The sequence below is a fragment of the Pristis pectinata genome, chromosome 1 (assembly GCF_009764475.1).
Source record: "Pristis pectinata isolate sPriPec2 chromosome 1, sPriPec2.1.pri, whole genome shotgun sequence".
Classification (NCBI taxonomy): Eukaryota; Metazoa; Chordata; class Chondrichthyes; order Rhinopristiformes; family Pristidae; genus Pristis; species Pristis pectinata.
The window spans coordinates 143,767,817-143,789,939 of NC_067405.1; the positions used below are offsets into that span (position 1 = coordinate 143,767,817).

The 22,123-nt window shown below is 44.3% G+C and overlaps 1 protein-coding gene across 2 annotated transcripts in view; it reads right to left on the bottom strand.

The window, feature by feature from the left end:
- ttc7b (tetratricopeptide repeat domain 7B) overlaps nt 1-22,123 on the bottom strand; it is a 374,815-nt gene that overhangs the window by 91,674 nt on the left and 261,018 nt on the right. For both annotated transcript variants that reach the window (XM_052013468.1, XM_052013458.1), the window contains one exon: nt 15,117-15,319. In XM_052013468.1, the coding sequence (XP_051869428.1) occupies nt 15,117-15,319 (203 nt within the window). The remainder of the gene's footprint in view (nt 1-15,116; nt 15,320-22,123) is intronic.

Here is a 22,123-nt window from a genome sequence, read left to right on the forward strand (position 1 = left end):
AATGAATAATTTTTGAACCGTGGTCACGGATCATTGGTAGTATCTACAGGAAGTGCTGCCTCAAGAAGGCAACATCTATCATTGAAGATCCCCACCATCTGGGCCGTGCCATCTTTTCGCAACTACCACTGGGCAGGAGGTACAGAAGCCTGAAGTCCCACACCACCAGGTTCAGGAACAGCTACTTCCCTTCAACCATTTGATTCTTGAACCAACCAGCACAACCCTAATCACTACCTCAGGATAGCAACACTGTTACCACTTTGAGCACTTTGCACTAAAATGGACTTTTTTGTTCTAATTGTGTTTTTTCTTGTAAAAATTGTGTATAATTTATTTTTAATTTATGTTTTTCTTGTGAATACTGTTCATATGATGCTATGTGCCCGTGATGCTGCTGTCATTTTTTTCATTGCACCTGTGCATACGTGTACTTGTGCGTATGACAACTTTGAAAGCACTCACTTTTTGCACCGTGAGATCTCACAAAGAGATATATAAGAACATTACCTTCTTTTTATCAAATAATACCATAGGATCTCCTGCATCCACCTGAAGGAGCTCTGGTTTAGTGTCTCAAGACTGGGACCTCAAAACAACAATGCCTCAGTACTGCACTGTCAGGCCCTGGTTCTGTGCTGATACCTCTAGGGTGTATTTGAACCCCAACCTTCTGAGTCACATTTGATGGTGTTATCTCCTCAGCTGACAAAACTAAGAAAGTGACACTGGTAAATAAAATTGCAAATGGCAGTTAAAAGAACAAGTAACAACTCATCCAGAATTAAATTCTGCTGACATGTCAACTGCTTGGTGAGCGAGTCATGTGAACTTGTCTTGATGCACTGAAGTTTCAGAATTTGCATAGAACGGTACCTGCTTAGCCACATATTTCAATACACACATTTTCAATACGCGTGCTGCATTTTGGTTAAGTCGAGGATGTTGATAAGCTGGTTACTGGAGCGTAAGTACTGCTTAATAACATTGTTAGCGACACCTTTCAGCACTATGCTAATGATTGAAAGCAAACTGATTAGGCAGTAGTTAGCCAGATTAGATCAACAAACAATCTGCTGGAAGAGCTCAGCAGGTCGAGCAGCATCTGTGGGAGGAAAGGAATTGTTGATATTTCGGGTCAAAACCACGCACCAGGCTTCTGCGGGTGAGAGAAGAGCGTGTGTGATTGAATTGTGAGAATGGGGCGGCATTAGGGCAGCACAGTGGCACAGCTGGTAGGTCTGCTGCCTCACATCGCCAGTACTTCAGGTTCGATCCTGACCTCAGGTGCTGTCTGTGTGGAGTTTGCTCGTTCTCCCTGTGATTGCTTGGGTTTCTCTTGGATGTTCCAGGTTCCTCCCATAATCACAGAGATGTGGGTAGTTGGCCGCTGTAAATTTCCCGAGGGTGTAGGAGTTGGTGGGAATATGGTGAGAATATAATGGGATTAATGTAGGACAGGTGCTTGATGGTTGACATGGACTCCATGGGCCAAAGGGGCTGTTTCCATGCTGTATCTCTCTGTGATTCTGTGGAACAGATGCAGTTGACCGACCTGTAACTATGGTGGCGTGAAAACTGTGGTTAAGGAAGAAAGTACAAGATATTGGAAGCACTGGTGTGGAATGCAGCAGCATCAGAACAGACGTGATGGAAATGGAGAAATGGGGAGGATAGAGTGGAGTCTTTACACAAATCAGGAGACCGGGAAGTGTCATCGTTAGACTGGGAATCCTTGGGTTTGTAGCAGTTACTAATAGTTTGGAAGGATTTAATTGGGTGTAATGTGCTTTGTGAGGATGTGAAATACCACACAAGTGCAGGTGTTTCTTCGTAGGAAGATCTATTTGTTAAGTTACATTGTTAAATTGGTTTATTATTGCCATGTGTACCGAGGAATAGTGAAAAACTTTGTTTTGCATGCCATCCGGACACATCAGTGCATTGAGGTAGTACAAAGGAAAACAATAACAGAATGCCTAACAGAGAAAGTGCAGTGCAGGCAGACAATAATGTGCAAGGGCATGACAAGGTAGATTATGAGGTCAAGAGTCCATCTTATTGTACAAGAGGTCCGTTCCAATAGTCTTATAACAGCAGGACAGAAGCTGTCCTTGAGCCTGGTGGTATATGGTTTGAGGCTTTTGTATCTTCTGCCTGATGGGGGGGGTTGAGAAGAGAGAATGCCCGGGGTGGGTGGGGTCTTTAGATTACGTTGGCTGCTTTATGGCAGGCACGGTAGTGTAGCAGTTAGCATAACGCTATTACAGCACCAGCGACCCGGGTTCAATTTAGCCGCTGTCTGTAAGGAGTTTGTACGTTCTCCCCGTGTCTGCATGGGTTTCCTCCCACATTCCAAAGACGTACGGGATAGGAAGTTGTGGGCATGCTCTGTTGGCGCCGGAAGCATAGCGACACTTGTGGGCTGCCCTCAGAACACTCTACGCAAAAGATGCATTTCACTGTGTGTTTCGATGTACATGTGACTAATAAAGATATCTTTACCGAGGAGGTGGGAAGTGTAGACAGAGTCCATGGAGAGGAGACTGGTTTCCGTGATGTGGTGAGCGGAGTTAAGACACGGTTGGTGTTTAGTGATTGGAGGGGACTAATGTCCCCCAGAAGCTGTTATTCAGTACAACGTTGCTGCATGTGCTGCAAAGTTCTTGGGTTTTCCCCACAGTGATGTCCGATGGTTTGATAATTTTGTTACTGGTTTTATTTGTGCTACTCAACTGATAAGATAAGATATTTCTTTATTAGTCACATGTACACCGAAACACACAGTGAAATGCATCTTTTGCATGGAGTGTTCTGGGGGTAGCCCGCAAGTGTCGCCACACTTCCGGCGCCAACATAGCATGCCCACAACTTCCTAACCCGTACGTCTTTTGAATGTGGGAGGAAACCAGAGCACCCGGAGGAAACCCACGCAGACATGGGGAGAACGTATAAACTCCTTACAGACAGTGGCTGGAATTGAACCCGGGTCGCTGGCGCTGTAATAGCGTTATGCTAACCGCTACACTAGCATGATTACTTGGCAATGCTCTCGCTTGACGGTGACATTTTCACTTCTGGCTGTGGCGAGCAGGGACAACTAGGAAGAATTACAGAGTGTTTTAGAAACCGGGGAGGACGTCGAGGTCTAGGTAAATACTAAATTAAATATTGATTGACAATAGGAAATTTCTGGCTTCCTGGTGATGTAGATAAAAGGGCAGGCACAGTAGTGTAGCGGTTAGCATAATGCTTTACAGTGCCAGTGACCCGGGTTCAAATCCGACCACTGTCTGTAAGGAGTTTGTATGTTCTCCCCGTGTGTCTGCGTGGGTTTCCTCTGGGTGCTCCGGTTTCCTCCCACATTCCAAAGACATATGGGTTAGGAAGTTGTGGGCATGCTATGTTGGCGACACTTGCGGGCTGCCCCCAGAACACAATGCAAAAAGATGTATTTTACTGTGTGTTTCGATGTACATGTGACTAATAAAGAAATCCTATTTCTTATAAAAGATCCCAACTTCTGCTGCATCATGTTAACCTCCCACAAGCACTGCAGCAATTCCTCAAGGCATCTTCGACAGCATTTCCCAACCCGTGACCTCCAGCACCTTAACAGACAAGTTCATTCCAGGTCCCCTCCAAATAGCACATCACCCGGTCCCTTCGGCACTGCTGATCGGAATTCTGGAACTGGCAGTCGAGCAGCACTTCCAGTGGGATTGGTGGGGGGGGCTGGAAGGGAAGAGCTCAGGAATGGGCTTCATCACACAGAAGTTCAATGCAGCAGCTCACCCCCTCTTCTCAAGGGCAATTAGAGATGGGTGATATATACTGCTCCTGTCAATAGGCACTGCTACTGCAAGCAAAAAACGAGGTGCTGGAGTGAAGCGGACAGCTGATGTTTTGGGTCGAGACCCCTCATCCCAGTCTAGATGAAGGGTCTCGACCCGAAACATCAACTGTCCATTTCCCTCCACAGATGTTGCCTGACCCGCTGAGCTCCAGCCTCCATTTCACTGCTATTGCAAGAGTGAATCATCTCTGAAGACAATGACTGCTGCTGTGGTAAATGCTATTGGTAACAGGCACATTACTATGTTACAGGATATCACTATGACAACAGTTATACTGTAAAGCTGTGGCGATGGTTGTCTTTAGAACCTAATCTAGATTGGTATCCAAATGTCAGCAGCTATTCGATTGTGGAGGCTTTCAAAACCAGGCCTTTCCTTGTGCTAGGATAAACACATCTCCCAGTAATTGTTGTTGAGTTTGTAGCAGCTGAAACCCTGGCTAAATATCCCCGTCCCTCACCCAGATTTGTTGCCATAATTAAAGGGCCTAGTAATGTTAGACTCAGTTGCTGCCAACCAAAGCAGGAAGCCTGAGGTTTGGAAGAGTTCTAGGAATCAGTAGCAGATGACCAAATGTTGATGACAGGAGAAAACAGAATATGAGAGCAAACTAGCAAAAAAATAAAGAAGATAGTGAGAACTTCTATAGCAGAGAGGAAACAAGGGGAAGGTGATAGCAAAGATAGATGTCGGACTCTGACATAAAGAGGCAGGAGAAATTATAACGGAGAAAAAGGAAATGACTGAGGTTTAAATGCACAATGCTCGGGAACCATGTGCAATGTGGAAGTACCGGGGAAATTAAGGGGAGCAAAAGCTGTTTAATCCTTAGCTTGCATCCTAGAAGAGGTGGGTGCCTGTGATGCTGCTGCAAGCAAGTTTTTCATTGTACTTGTACCTCACTGTACTTGTGCACATGACAATAAACTTCAACTTGATTTGATAGTGGGTCACTTTAAGAAATTGATGATCTTCTAAAATTCTCTAGATTCTGGAGCAGTCCCAGTAGACTGGAAGGTAACAAATGCAATGACACATTTCAAAAAGGGAGGGGGAGAACAATAAGGAACTATTGACCAGTTACCAACAGACAGGAAATTACTGGAATCTATTATTGAGGACACCAGAACCCGGCACTTGGAAAAGTGTAATATGATGAGGGAGAAGTCAATATAGCTAATGAAATGGAAATCTTGTTTGACAGGTTTCACTGAAAATATTGAAGACATACCTAACAGGGTAGATAAGGATGTGGTATATCTACATTTTTGAAGTGCTTCTGATAAGGTATCATACAAAAGGTTGTTACATAAAATAAGGGGTCATAGGGTTCAAGCATGGATTGAATATTAGAAAATAGACAGAAAGGGGAATAGTGATAAAGTGGTCTTTTTCAGATTGGCCAGCTGTTACTAGTGGGGTACAAGGATCAGTTCAGGCCCCTTACGTATTTACAGTCTATATTAATGCCTTAGATGTGCCTAACTGATGATGCAAAGCTAGGTGGGAAAGTGAGCTGTGAGGAGGAAGTTGTCTCCAAATATATACAGTCGAGTGAGTGGGCAAGAAGATGGCAGATGGAGTCTAATGTGGGAAAATACGATGTTATTAACATTACCAGGAAGAACAGAAAAAGTGTTTTTAAACTGTTAGAAACCAACAAATGTTGGTGCACAGATCTGGATGTGCTTGTTCATGAAAGGCAGCATGTTAAAATGCAGGTATGTTATGCAACTCCACACAGACAGCGCCGGAGGTTGGAATCAAACACAGATCGCCAGAGCTGTGAGACAGCGAGCTGCACTACTTGCAGCTCTATCACCCCTCTTGCAAAGGGAAATACTCTGCCTGGATCTCCCCTCTGCCTCCTAGTAATCTGTCCTAAGAGGAAAGATTGTAAAATCTGCCCATGTAAATTAGTTTTCCAAAAAAGAGGTGATTTTATTGAAATTTAAGAAGGGTTTAAAATGGTAGAAGTTCGGATGTTTCTTCTGACCAGAAGGTCTAGAAATCGGGGTGAAGGTAGAAACACTCAGGATAAGGATTGTGAACCTCAGGGGATTGTAAATACTCAGTTGTTGGGTGTAGTCACGACTGACTCCGAGAGATTTTTGGACACCAAAGGATTCAAACGATACAGGGACAGGCAAGAAAATGGGTTTGAGGTTCAGGATTAACTGGAGGAGGTTTGAAAGAGCCATATGCTTCACTTCTGCTTCTATTTCTTATGTTCACCTCACCTGAGACATTCAGCGTCGCCGAAGATATGGATTGACAGTTTTAGTCCTAATGTAGATGGACCAAGGAGAGCTTCTGCAAGTCACTGGAATTAATGGTGAACTGTATACAAGAAACATTTTTCTTTAATCCCTTGCTTTGACAGCTGTGATGGGGAAAGGAGGCAGGAAGTAGGCTTAAAGGGGAAACGTATGTGAAATTTGACGATATTCTGGCAAAATCATAAAGTCACCAGTCACCACGGCCAGATGGGCAATTAAGCTGCTTCATACTGGACAGGTTCCAGGAACCTGTGAGCTGTTCTCTGGCATTTACAATGCTGAATTCAGCAAACATTCCCCACATCAGAACGACAGACTCATGAAAAACTGAGTCACTGATTATTCCGGCAAGGGGAAGGAGCTGGATTTAGCAGGGAAAATGTGGAAGAAGCTAAGGAGCCCTTTGTCCCAGCTGGGAAATTTAACTACAAATTCATCATCAGTCGTGAAGAAGTCAATCTTGCCTTTACTGTCTACTGATGTTGATGGATCCACTACATACTTCCAGCACTTTCACTTTTTACCTTATGTAACATAGAACAGTACAGCACAGGAGCAGACCCTTCAACCCACAATACCTGCACCGAACACGATGCCAAAGTACATGTACATACCTGTATGGGATCCATATCCCTCCATTCCCTGAATAGTTATATCTCTAACTAACAGCGTCTTAAACGCCACTACCTCAGGCAGTCTGTTCCAGGCACCTAACACTTTCTATGTAAAAAACCTGCCCCACACATCTTCTTTAAGCTTTTCCCCCTTCACCTTAGATGCATGTCCTCTAGTACTTGACATTTCTACCCTGGGAAAAACCTTGAAGTGGGGCTTTTCCCCATCACAAGAAACTGTCCATGTAAAGAAGCCAACAGCGACTGCACCTCCAGAGCAGGAGCCCGGTCATCAGTCCACTTTGTGTCTTCTGAATCAGGTATACCAGATGTCAAAACATTCAATGAAGCTGCACTGACTAAAAACGCTGAACCTTTTCAAGGATAGCCTGTGTGATTCAAGCTACTTAACAAAAACCATTCAATTAAATTCATAAGGAGGACAGTACAGATAATACAACCCTGCATTCCAGTCGACTTTGCTAATTGAACCTGGTGTTTTAAAGAATAGAAATAACAATTTCTTGGGAAAAAATCGAGCTGAAGCTTCAGATCCATTAAGAAATGAGCAATATTTACTCTTGGCTGCTTTCTGAAAAAGCTCCCGGCCAATTCCCAAATGTTCCAAGGAACGGCCCACTTTCCTCCTCTTTAAAATACAGACAGATCTGCCACCTAATAAAATTCAAACCGTTAAATTAATTCTTCCAAGTAGGACACTATTTGCAGGGCAATGGAGAACAAGCAAGGGCAGTGGAACTAATTAGGGCAGCTCTCTCAAAGAATTGGTATTGACTCAATGGGCCAAATGGCCTCCTCCTGTGCTGTAAGTTTCCATAAATATGATCTCCCAATCTACCTTGTCGCGGCCCTTGCACCTTATTGCCTGCCTGCACTGCACTTTCTCTGTAACTATAACACTATACTCTGCACTCAGTTATTGCTTGTACTGCTTTGATGTACTTATGTCACAGCACGGTAGTGTAGCGGTTAGCGTAACGCTATTACAGTGCCAGCGACCTGGGTTCAATTTTGTACATTCTCCCTGTGTGTCTGTGTGAGTTTCCTCCGGGTGCTCCGGTTTCCTCCCACATTCCAAAGACGTACGGGTTAGGAATTTGTGGGCACACTATGTTGGCGCCGGAAGCGTGGCGACACTTGCGGGCTGCCCCCAGAACACTCTACGCAAAAGATGCATTTCACTGTGTGTTTCAATGTACATGTGACCAATCAAGAAATCTTATCTTATTGCAATGGTCTGCATGGATGGCACGCAAACAAAAGCTTTTCACTGTATCTTGGTACATGTGACAGTAATAATACCATTACCGATGAAGATATTCATGAGCAGTATAAAAAGGGTAGGGTTGATATTTGTAGGCTCATGCACCTCACTGACAAGAGTCAATAATAACTGTGTGCGTATTCTTTATTTTATCTTAAGAAGTTGGGTGATGTCAGTAAGTTGGTCATACATCACTTGCTATTGTACTTAATTAATAAAAAAATAAGGCTGGTAGATCGTTTCAGTTGTGTTATTGGTCACCAATGTAAACATGAGAAGCAAGGAACAGAATAGTGAGTTAACAGGCTGAAAGAGAAGTAAGGTAGGACCTGGCTCATTTGGACACTGGCATCAAGCAGTTATGTGTCCGTACTCTAAGTCCATTTAATTTGACAGGCTAGAGTCATATTTGGGCCAACTCACATCAAAATAAAGTTTTTTAAAGGACACTAAGCTGGTGGCTTTCAAGGCTACTTTTCATGAACCATATCCAACCTCACAGCAAGCAGTAGCAAGGCTCAATCAACCATTTTGGGATTACAAGAAGAGGAGCGTTGTCATTACATTACTGTACAATCCTTCAGAGTAAGTAACCACTTCAAACTTCATTGGCAAGACAGTGCTGGATTAGGACAAATAAGTCCCCGGGGCCTGACGGAATATTCCCCAGGCTGCTCCACGAGGCGAGGGAGGAGATTGCTGAACCGTTGGCTAGGATCTTTGAGTCCTCGTTGTCCACGGGAATGGTACCGGAGGATTGGAGGGTGGCAAATGTTGTCCCCTTATTCAAAAAAGGTAGTAGGGATAGTCCAGGGAATTACAGACCAGTGAGCCTTACGTCTGTGTTGGGCAAGCTGTTGGAAAGGATTCTTAGAGCTAGGATCTATGGGCATTTAGAGAATCATGGTCTGATCAGGGACAGCCAGCATGGCTTTGTGAAGGGCAGATCATGTCTCACAAGCCTGATAGGGTTCTTTGAGGAGGTGACCAGGAAGATTGATGAGGGTAGTGCAGTAGATGTGGTCTACATGGATTTTAGTAAGGCATTTGGCAAGGTTCCACATGGTAGGCTTCTTCAGAAGGTCAGAGGGCATGGGACCAAGGGAGGCTTGGCCATGTGGATTCAGAATTGGCTTGCCCGTAGAAAGCAGAGGGTTGTGGTGGAGGGAGGGCATTCAGATTGGAGGGCTGTGACTAGTGGTGTCCCGCAGGGATCGGTCTGGGACCTCTACTTATCGTGAATTTCATTAATGACTTGGATGAGGGGGTAGAAAGGTGGGTTGTCAAGTTTGCAGACGCCACAAAAGTTGGTGACGTTGTGGATAGTGTGGGGGACTGTCGAAGATTGCAGAGGGACATTGATAGGATGCAGAATTGGGCTGAGAAGTGGCAGATGGAGTTCAATCCGGAGAAGTGAGGTGGTACACTTTGGAAGGACAAACTCCAAGGCAGAGTACAAAGTAAATGGCAGGATTCTGGGTAGTGTGGAGGAGCAGAGGGATCTGGGGGTTCATATCCACAGATCACTGAAAGTTACTTCACAGATGGATAGGGTAGTTAAGAAAGCTTATGGGATGTTAGCATTCATAAGTCGTAGGATCAAGTTTAAGAGCCGCGAGGTAATAAAAACTCTGGTTAGACCACACTTAGAGTACTGTGTCCAGTTTTGGTCGCCTCATTATAGGAAGGATGTGGAAGCATTGGAAAGGGTGCAGAGGAGATTTACTGGGATGCTGCCTGGTTTAGAGAGGATGCATCATGAGGAGAGACTAAGGGAGCTAGGGCTTTACTCTTTGGAGAGAAGGAGGATGAGAGGAGACATGATAGAGGTGTACAAAATATTAAGAGGAATAGATAGAGTGGACAGCCAGCGCCTCTTTCCCAGGGCACCAATGCTCAATACAAGAGGGCATGCCTTTAAAGTAATGGGTGGGAAGTTCAAGGGAGATATCAGAGGGAGGTTTTTTACCCAGAGAGTGGTTGGGGCATGGAATGCGCTGCTTGGGGCGGTGGTGGAGGCAGGTACATTGGTCAAATTCGAGAGATTGCTAGAGGAATTTAAAATAGAGGGATATGTGGGAGGAAGGGTCTGTATTGTGCTGTACTGTTCTATGTTCAAACGCACCACATTTCTCAGTACAGAGTGCATTGATGTAGTACAGGTAAAAACAATAACAGTACAGAGTAAAGTGTCACAGCTACAGAGAAAGTGCAGTGCAGGTAGACAATAAGGTGCAAGGTCATGATCTACCTTGTGACTTTTCTCTGTAGCTTTCTCTGTAGCTGTGACACCTTACTCTGAATCATAGAACAGTACAGCACAATACAGGCTCTTTGGCCCACAATGTTGTGCTCTCAACCCTCTCGACCTCAGCACTGTGGAGACTCATGAGACTGCAGATGCTGGAATCTGGAGCCATGTACAAGATGCTGGAGGAGCTCAGCAGGTCAGGCAGCATCTAATTATACCCCAGCTCGTTTTTTTCTCTTCACACTCCCCCCAGATTCTACCACTCACCTACACACTAGGGGCAATTTAAAGTGGTCAATTAATCTACAACCTGCAGTACTCTGGGATGTCGGAGGAAATCAGGAGAAACCCATGTGGTCGCAGAGAGAACTCGTAGACTCCACACAGGCAGCACCCAATGTCAGGATTGAACCAGAGCCACTGGAGGTATGAGGCAGCGGATCTACCAGCCGTGCCACTGTGCCCGCCAATGTTCTGGTCCCTGATCAATTGGTGGTTCAGGGTTTGAGCACATTTATTCCCTGTTTTCTTTCCACATGCTCAATGAGGGGCCAGTATTTCATGCTGGGTCATCATGTGCTGGCAAAGGACTGGATATCAGCAGGAGGACATAGCCCCCTTAACCCTGAAGTTAGGTGTGTCGTCAGGAAGCACTTGTTCCCACCAACACAACAGTAGAAAGCTGGACCCCTCTCATCAAAAAGCCTGACCTTGACAGGTTATCATTAAGCAAGCACTTAAAGAGATAGGGAGCCAATGTGGGTCCTTGCCAGCTTACTCCACCCTTTTACAGGAACGTTGTCTGGACTGGGGTCCTTGAGTTATAAGAAGAGACTGGATAGGCTGGGACTGTTTACCCTGGAGTGAAGGAGGCTGAGGGGTGACCTTTGAGAGGTTTATAAAATTATGAGGGCTATGGATAAGGTGAATGGTCCCAGTCTTTTTCCCAGGGTAGGGGAGTTTAAAACTAGAAGGCATAGGTTTAAGATGAGAAGGGAAAGATTTAAAGGGCACCTGAGTGTCAGGTCTGGTGGGTGTAAAGAATAAGCTGCCAGAGGAGGTGATACAGGCGGGTACAATTAAAATGTTTAAAAGACATTTGGATAGGAAAGGTTTAGAGGGATATGGGCCAAATGCAGGCAAATGGGATTAGCGTAGATGGGCATCTTGGTCGGCATGGACCAGTTGGGGTGAAGGGTGTCTTTCTCTGCTGTATTACTCTATGAATCTAAATAAGCGATCAGTTGATTATTTAGACAATTGTCAATCCATCAACAAGTGATCAGTTGAACATAGAACAGTACAGCACAGTACGGGCCCTTTGGCCCACGATGTTGTGCTGACCTATATAAACCTACCCCACTTTCAACCTAACCCTTCCCTCCTACACAGCCCATAACCCATCATTTTTCTTACATCCATGTGCCTATCTAAGAGTCTTTTAAATGTCCCTATTGTATCAGCCTCTACCACCACCCCCGGCAGTGCGTTCCAGGCACCCACCATTTTCTGTGTAAAAAACCTACCTCTGATATCTCCCCAAACTTTCTTCCACTCACCTTAAATGGATGTCCTCTAGTATTGGCCATTGCCATCCTGGGAAAAAGTCTCTGACTGTTCACTCGAATGTGGGCTCACTCTTAAGAATAAATTGAATAGATACATGGATGGGAGAGGTCTGGAGGGTTATGGACTGGGTGCAGGTCAATGGGACTAGCAGAATAACATTTCGGCACAGACTAGAAGGGCCAAATGGGTTGTTTTTCTGTGCTGTAGTGTTCTATGGTTCTATGCCTCTCATAATCTTATATACCTTTATCAAGTCGGCTTTCATCCTGCGTCGCTCCAAAGAGAAAAGCCCCAGCTTGCTCAACCTTTCCTCAAAAGACATGTTTTCTAATCCAGGCAGCATCCTGGTAAATCTCCTCTGCACCCTCTCTAAAGCTTCCATATCCGTCCTATAATGAGGCAACCTGAACTGAACACAATACTCCAAGTGTGGTCTAACCAGAGTTTTATAAAGCTGCAATGTTACCTTGAGGCTCTTGAACTCAATCCCCCGACTAATGAAGACCAGCACACCATACACCTTCTTAACCACCCTATCAACTTGCACGGCAACTTTGAGGGACCTATGGACTTGGACCCCAAGATCCCTCTGTTCCTCTACACTGCTAAGAAACCTGCCATTAACCTTGAATCCCCTTTAAAGTTCGATCTTCCAAAGTGTATCACTTCACATTTTTCCAAATTGAACTCCATCTGCTACTTCTCTGCCCAACTCTGCATCCTGTCTATATCCCGTTGTAACCTACAACAACCTTCTACACTATCCACGACACCTCCAACCTTTGTGTCAACTTCAAATTTACTAACACATTCCTCCACTTCCTCATCGAAGTCATTTATAAAAATCACAAAGAGCAGGCGTCCCAGAACAGATCGCTGCGGAACACCACTGGTCACCGACCTCCAGGCAGAATATGTTCCATCTACCACCACCCTCTGCCTTCTCTGGGCAAGCCAATTCCGAATCTTGAACAACCGAACACTTGCCATCATCTAATCCTCTGGTACTACTCCTGTGGCCAAGGAGGAAGCAAAGATCATTGTCAATGTCTCAGCAATCTCTTCCCTCGCTTCCCGGAGTAACCTGGGGTATATCCTCTCTGGCTCCGGGGACTTATCTATCCTAATGTTTTTCAGAAGCTCCAACACTACGTCTTTCTTAACCTCAACATGCTCCGGCACATTAGCCTGTTCTATGCTGACCTCACATTCGTCAAAGTCCCTCTCCCTGGTGAACACTCATTCATTAAGGACCTCCCCTACCTCCTCCGCCTCCAGGCACGTTTCCCCCTTTATTCCTGAGTGGTCCTACCTTCCTACCCTTGATTATTTAGACAACTGTTATTCTATCAATGCTGTGATGGGTTATGGAATTACACTTTGCTTCAGAAAAGAGTCCAGAACAAGATATCATGACCATATAATCTAAACTAAAATAGTTCAAAGTGCATTATGGGAAATAAATTCTTCACACAAAGCTCTGCTCAAATGTGGAGTCCACTGCTCCAGAACATTAGAGGTGCAAAGATAAAAATTTACATCCAAATGTTCTTATACTATTTTCATTTATAGATTCATAGTTATACAGCACGGAAACAGCTCCTTTGGCTTAACTCATTGCCCAGCAAGCTGGTCCCATCTGCCCGCGTTTGGCCCATAGCCCTCTAAACCTCTCCTCTCCATGTACTTATCTAGATGGCTTTTAAACGTTGCTAATCTGCCCGCCTCAACCACTATTTCTGGCAGCTCATTCCAAAATCACACCACCCTTTGTGTGAAGAAGCTGTTCCGATGTCCCTTTTAAATCTCTCGCCTCTTGATCTTAAGCCTACGCCCTCTTGTTTTTAGCACCCCCTCCCGGGGAGAAAGACAGTGTGCTTTCACCCTGTCTATGCCCCTCATGATCTTATACACCTCTATCAGGTCACCCTTCAATCTCCCACATTCCAGGGAATAAAGTCCTTGTCTACGCAACCTCTCCTTGTAACTCAGGCCCCCAAGTCCAGGCAACATCCTGGTAAATCTTTTCTGCACTCGTTCTGGTTTAATAACGTCTTTCCTAATAACAAGGTGACCAAAACTGTACACAATACTCCAACTGCGGCCTCACCAACGTCTTATATAACTGCAACATAACTTCCCAACTCCTGTACACAATGCCTTGACTGATGAAGGCCAGTGTGCCAAACACCTTCTTCACCATCCTGTCTACCTGTGATGCCGCTTTCAGTGAACTATGTGCATGTGCTCCTAGGTGCCCTCTTGTTCCATTACACTCCCCAGGCCCTACCATTCATTTACCAAAAACAAATCTCTAGAAATGAAGGGTGGTTGGTGTTTAAGTCATGAGTCTTATAATCGGACCCTTTATATATAAAAAATAATCTTGTAATACTGCCCTGAGACAATGAGGAGACTGTCAGATGGTGACTCATTATCAGATTTCATGCAGGCTTAGTTTAATTAAATCAGTGACTCCCATTTATTTTTAATACTAGCTGATTTCCTGAGGCAAAGCACACTGAGCTTCAGGAATACCTCAGCTTTCAGTGACAATTTTAGGTGAATATGATTCATTCTCGAGAATACTAGAAAGGCTGACATCTAATTTCAGTTCCACTTCCCCTGGGATGGTGTAAGCGGTGTACCTTCTCCTCACGCCCTAATGGTTTGGTACAATTGATTGGGTTGCTAGATGATTTGATGGAGCCACATTGACTGGAGCCATCAAAGGGACAGGAGAAGGATGGCAGGTTTCTTTCCCTGAAGGACATCCATTTTAATTAGCTGGACTTTTACAACAATCTGGCAGCTTCATGGCCACTGTTCAAGGTGATGTTTTATTATGTCATGAGATTAAACAAAATTCAAATTGTTGGGGTGGAGATAATTGGATTAGACATGCAGATATAATTGAATTTCTATTTCAAGCCTCCTTATGTCATAAATCCACTAAAAATACTTTGGCGCACATTTATAATGCTAATTGCCTATGTAAACATGTCAGTTTGTCATTACAAATTCTCACCACTGGTAGTGCTGCAGTCCTGTGTCTCCTTTGTAAAGGGCAAGCAAGAGTTTATGATGGAAAAAGGTGACAGGATTATTGAGGACCCTGCCAATGTCACCAAACAACTAGGATGGAAAAATATTAGCACCACAAAAACTGTTACTACAGCATATTGTTCAAATATAACCATCAGGTAAACTTAGAGTCTGATTTATAGCCAGCATCATTAAGATGGAAACAATTTCACATACCAGCCTTTGCATTGTCTTGACGTGAGTGGGACTGATGGACAGAGCCTCTTCGTAACAGCGCTTGGCTTCATCGATATTCCCTCTGAGTTCTGCCACTTGGCCACGCATAAACAAGACATTGTGCGATGTGGGGAAGAGGTTAGCTGCCTCCTGGATGCATGCTGTGGCTTCGGTCGGTTTTCCAACTCCAACATATACTTCAGCTGAAAGACAAGATAAATTGGAGCTTAACAACAGTGTATTTTCATGGCTTTCTCATTCTTCTACTGATGGGTCTCTCTTATGGAGATAAAGGAACTGGCTCAACTATTGTCATGAGCAAGTCTATGATTTGTTTATGTCTATGAGGTTTATGTCTATACAAGGCAAAGTTAGTAAGTTTGCAGATGACACTAAAATAGGGGGTGTCCTCGACAGTGAAGATGTTTATCAGGATTTACAGAGGGATCTTGATCAGCTGGGTAAGTGGGCCAAGGAATGGCAAATGGAGTTTAATTTGGATAAGTGTGAGGTGTTGCATTCTGGGAAGACACATCAGGGCAGAACTTTCACAGTGAATGGCAGGGCCCTGAGGAGTGTTGTAGAACAGAGGGACCTAGGAGTACAGTACATGGTCCCTGAAAGTGGTGTCACAGGTAGACAGGGTGGTGAAGAAGGCTTTTGGCACTTCATCAGTCAGGGCATTGAGTATGAAAGTTGGGATGTTACGTTGCAGTCGTACAAGACGTTGGTGAGGCCGCAGTGGGCCGTGTTCCGTGAGCTGTGAGTTGGTGAGCTGTGTTCAGTTTTGGTCGCCCTGCTATAGGAAAGATGCCATTGAGGTGGAAAGAGTGCAGAGGAGATTTACAAGGATGTTGCTGAGACTTGAGAGACTGAGTTATAGAGAGAGGTTGAGCAGGTTGGGACTTTTTTCATTAGAATGTAGGAGAATGAGGGGTGATCTTATAGAGGTGTATAAAATTATAAGGAGCATCGACAGGGTGAATCTGCACAGTCTTTTTCCCAAGGTTGGGGAATCAAGAGCTAGAGGGCATAGGTTTAGGGTGAGAAGGGGAGAGATTTAATAGGAAGCCGAGGGGCAACTTTTTCACCCAGAAGTTGTCAGTATATGGAATGAGCTGCCAGAGGAAGTGGTTGACGCAGGTATATTAACAAAATTTAAAAGCCACTTGGACAGGTACATGGATAGGAAAGGTTTAGAGGGATGTGGGCCAAACCCAGGCAAATGGGACTGGCTTAGATTGGAATCCTGGTTGGCATGGACCAGTTGGGCCGAAGGGCCTGTTTCCATGCTATATGACTCTCTGACTCTAGCCAGCTTCAGCAGGCTATTATATCGTGGGGGCATTGTAAGGTGGTCACCTTGATTTACCAGCCAGCAGGAATAAAGTAACCTGGACCAATTCAGTTGCTATCGCAGTTAAGATCCCTAACTCTGCAGTGACTGGAGACTCCCTGGATTCCACATCGCAATGCGTGATATGCATGCATCATAAAAACAACTGAAAAGGGACTATTTAGCACCAAGATAGGAAGGTAAATCCTGAGGACAGAGAAGGCTGCCTCTCTGGTTCACCCAGCATGACATTCAGCAGCAAGTTTAATTTCATTTGTTACTTGAAGTCACCATCTTATCTGGTAAGCTCATTCCAAATGCTCTTTATTCTTTAGATGAAGTCGGATTCTTTCAACAACTAGCTTTCAAGATACAAATGTACAGGAGTAACCTGACTGATAGATTAACAAGTTTTCATGGAGATTATTAAGATAATATCAGTAGTATCCAACAGCAAAACATTCCTTTATTGGTATTGGTTTATTATTGTCACTTGTACCGAGGTACAGTGAAAAACTTGACCTGCATACCGACCGTACAGATCAAGTCATTACACAGCGCTTTGAGGCATACCTCAATGGACAGTCCTTAACCTTCTCTTCTAAACTTTGCTCACCTTTCTCCATGGCTGATTCGCTTTACATTGGGATCACTACATGCACTCTTTTCTGTCCACCACATACAACCTTTTAACTGACCACAAGAAGGAAATAGGAGCAGGTGTAGGCCACCTGACCCCTCAAGCTTGCCCCACCACTGAATATGATCATGGCTGATCTACCCCAGGCCTCAACTCCTCTTTGTGCCAGTCTCCTATTGCCCTCAATTCCATGATCTTGCAAATATTTATCTACTGCCTCTTTAAGCACTTCTAATAATCTGGGTTCCTCAACCTCACTGGGTAGAAAATTCCACAGATTCACCACCCACTGTGAGAAGCTCTTATGCATCTCAGTTTTAAATGACCACCCCCTAATCTTTTAACTTTGCCCTCTGGGTCAAGACTTCCCACTGGTGGAAATACCTCGATATCTACCTTGTCAGGTCCACTCAGGATCTTATATGTTGCAATAAGATCACTCTTCATTTGTCTAAACTCCAAAGAATACAGATCCAACTTCTTTAGCTGCTCATGATAGGACAACCTTCTCATAGAATCATAGAACAGTACAGCACAATACAGGCCCTTCAGCCCACAATGTTGTGCCGACCTTTAAACCTCGCCTAAGACTATCTAACACCTTCCCCCCACATATCCCTCTATTTTAAATTCCTCCATATGCTTATCAAGCAATCTCTTGAACTTGACCAATGTACCTGCCTCCACCACCATCCCAGGCAGCACACTCCATGCCCCCAACCACTTCTGGGTAAAAAACCTCCCTCTGATATCTCCCTTGAACTTCCCACCCATTACTTTAAAGCCATGCCCTCTTGTATTAAGCATTGGTGCCCTCCCTGGGAAAGAAGCGCTGGCTGTCTACTCTATCTATTCCTCTTAATATTTTGTACACCTCTATCATGTCTCCTCTCATCCTCCCTTCTCTCCCAGGAGTTAGTGGAGTGAATCTCTTTTGGACTGCTTCCAGTGCTAGCATAGACTTTCTGAATTAAGGGGATGAAAACTGGTCACAGTACTCCACTGTGGCCTCACCAATACTCTGTACAATTGCTACAATACTTCACTATTTCTAAACTCCAACCCCCCTTGCAATTAAGGCCAATGTGTGATTTGCCTTCCCAACTACTTGCTGCTCCTGTTTGCTAACTGAAGTGAACATCAATAAACCTTGGGGGAACTCTTCAGAGTCAATACTTCACCACTCCAGCCATGCATCCCAACATGCAGTCCAGAGGAAGGGTCTCGACCCGAGACGCCGGCTGTCCGTTTCCCTCCCACAGATGCTGCCTGACCCGTTGAGTTGCTCCAGATTCCAGCATCTGCAGTCTCTTGTGTCCCCATCCTAACATCCTGCTATTTCCCAATATCTTTTGTCTTCAGAACATGCCTCAAACTTATCTTCTCCTCAAATAAATCAACCAAAAAAAATTGAGCGGAGCAATTAAGAGCACAAAGGGTTAAAATCTGTGGTTGACCATCTGGCCTTCACTGAACACATTACTGAAGCAGGGCCAGCATTTTCTATCAAGTTAAACAGTGCCGTGCGGTGGGTAACTTAATCAGGTAGTTCTGCTAACATTACAAGCGGCACATTGTCTTTCTTCAGGGGAGGGTGTCATTATTTCAGGAGTACATTTCAACAGCTTTATTCTGCCCGAGCCTAGTTTAATTTTTCGTCTTTCTGATGTTACATGCAATTGTTATTTTCGATGTGCACGGGTGCAGCATAATACATGCTTAACGACTTCTGGTTCGGAAGAACAAATTATGTTACAAAAATGTTCGGGAGAGAAAAGCTTGCTTTTATATTGCACTCTTGATGACCTCAGGATGCCTGAAAGCAGCTTAACTACTAAGTTATTTACATTTGGAATTTATTCAGTATTGCAATTTAGGAAATTCAGCCAATTTGTGCAAAGCAAATTCCCCCAAAATGCAGTGACTAAAGTAGCAGACTCCGAGAGGGGAGTAGATACCACAGAGGAGATCAGCAAACCACCGTCAAAGGGTAATGCATGAAATGCTGGAGGAACTCAGCGGGTCAGGCAGCATTTGTGGAGGCAAATGGACAATTGACGTTTTGGGTCAAAACCCTTCATCGGGTCTCGACCCAAAACGTCGACTGTCCATTTCCCTCCACAGATGCTGCCTGACCGAGTTCCTCCAGCATCTTGTGTGTTGCTCTGGATTCTAGCATCTGTAGTCTCTTATGTCTACATCAAAGGGCAATGACGGCATTGCCTTATAAAAGGCTGGACAGGCTGGGCTTGTGTCAGATGGAGTTCAGAAGCGTGAAGAGGACCTGAATGAAATATATAAGACCCTGAAGGGTCTTGACAAGGCAGATGTGGAGAGGATGAGTTCTCCTGTGGGAGAATCTAGAATAGAGTCTCTGTCTAAAAATAAACGGTCACCCATTTAAGACAGAGGTAAGGACTAGTTTTTTTTCTCTTGAGTCTTGGAACTCTCTTCCCCAAAGGGTCTTTGAATAGTTGTATACATATTTGATAGGCAAAGTGGGCAAACAGGAGTGAAGAGTTGAACTTACAATCAGATCAGCCATTGTCTATTTAAATGAGGCCAAATTGCCATAGAACAATAGAACAATACGGCACAATACAGGCCCTTCGGCCCACAATGTTGTGCCACCCTTCAAATCACACCTAAGACTATCTAACCCCTTCCTCCCACATATCCCTCTAACTTAAATTCCTCCATATGCTTATCTAACAATCTCTTGAACTTGTCCAATGTATCAGCCTCCACCACCACCCCAGGCAGCGCATTCCATGCACCAACCACTCTATGGGTGAAAAACCTCCCTCTGACATCACCCTTGAACTTCCCACCCAATACCTTAAAGCCATGTCCTCTTGTTTTGAGCACTGGCGCCCTGGGAAAGAGGCGCTGGCTGTCCACTCTATCTATTCCTCTCAATATCTTGTATACCTCTATCACGTCTCCCCTCATCCTCCTTCTCTCCAGTGAGAACAGCCCTAGCTCCTTTAGTCTCTCCTCATAATCCATACTCTCTAATCCAGGCAACATCCTGGTAAATCTCCTCTGCACCCTTTCCAACGCCTCCACATCCTTCCTATAATTAGGTGACCAGAACTGGACTGCCTCCTCATGCTCATAATTCATACGTTTGCATTAAAATTTAAACAGGGAAGGGAAACGGCAAAGCAAATAGGTTTAAGCAGGCAGCTCAGAAATGCAGAGGTGATGAAGATTAGGGAGGGACAGAGTAATCTATGAAGACCACAACAGGAGAATGGATGGTGAGAACTTGAATGCCCAAATAGGCTGGCAGAAGACCGCAGAGGGAAGCATTGGTATTGGTCTATTATTGTCACATGTAGCAAGATACAGTGAAAGGCTTTTGTTGCGTGCTATCCAGACAGATCATTCCATACGCAAGTACATCGAGGTGGTAGAAATGAAAATTGAATGTAAAATATAGTTTTCCACTTAAAGAGAATGTACAGTGCAGGTAGACAAATAAAGTGCAAGTGCAAGGGCCATGACGGGGTAGATTGGGAGATGTAAAGTTCATCTTTTAATGTATTAGAGGTCCCTTTAAGAGTCTGATAACAGCGGGACAGAAGCTGTCCTTGACCCTGGTGGTACGTGCTCTGAAGCTTTTGTATCTTCTGCCTGATGTAAAAACAAAGTAAAAATTTAAAGCAAAAGATTTTGAAATGGGTACAAATTCTGATGATACAATGGGAAAGCTTTGCAAATAATGCTGGGAATTAGATATTATACTGAGTCAGCCCACTGGGTGTGGGACCTGACATCACTTCGAGTTCAAACGGAACAAAAGCATCCTATTAGGGTTCGGTATGAGTTTGACAGTCTCAGTAGTTGCTACTGGGTACTCACAAACTTGTTCATTTCATTCAGTGAGATTAAGAGAATTGCGTTTTAGGAAATTGAGCTATTATAATGATAGGATAGGGTGGAGTAGGGCAAACTCACAGACAAGGTGCACAGTTGACAGTGAAGCCCTGGGGAATTTGCAAAATAGTTGCTATTGAACCAGCATCCAGAGGCACAAGATCAAATCCCACCTTGGCAGCAGGGGAATTTAAATTCAAGTGATTAAGTACATCTGGAATTAAAAAGCAAGCTCAGTAATCGTAATCATAAAATGACTGGATTAGCATAAAACCCATCTGGTTCACTGATGTCCTTTGGAGAAGCAAGTCTGCCATCCAGACCCACGACAATGTAGTTGACTCTTAGCTGTCTCCTCAGTTCAGGGCCAATTAGGGGTGCACGATAACTGCTGGCCTTGGCAATAACATTGACATCTGCTGAAATACCTCAATTTGAACATTGACATGGCACTTAAAATAGGAGAAAGGCTCATATTTCTGTAGGAATAACAAAATGCTTGTTACCAAAGTCAAAGTTGAGTTTATTGTCATCTGCACAAGTACACGTATGCAAGGTGCAATGAAAAACTCGCTTGCAGCAGCATCACAGGCACGTAGGATCAGATAAGCAGCATTCACAAGAAAAACTTAAACATAATTTTTTTACAAGAAAGAACACAATGAGAACAAAAAGAAACAAAGTCCATTTTAGTGCAAAGTGATCATAGTGTTGCTATACTGAGGTAGAGATTAGGGTTGTGCCCGTTGGTTCAAGAACCGAATGGTTGAAGGGAAGTAACTGTTCTTGAACCTGGTGGTGTGGGACTTCAGGCTTCTGTACTTCCTGCCCGATGGTACACCAGGCCCTAGTGTATCATTGACCTAAAACCATTAGGTCCCATGTTTCTCTACATACTATGAAGGATGAAACAAGGTCGTAGTGGTTAGAGGTCAAACATTCCTACCCTAGGACATTACTGGGTCTAACTAGCTTCAGCACCTCCATCAATAACCTTCCTTCTGTCACGAGTGGGGATGTACTTTGTTCAATTCCATTTGTAGAACATTGGAAAGTGAAGCAGTCCACACCTACATGGACTACAAGACTTAGACAACAATCAGGCTTGTGCCACAAAAGTGCTAGATAATGATCACTGTTATTAAGAGA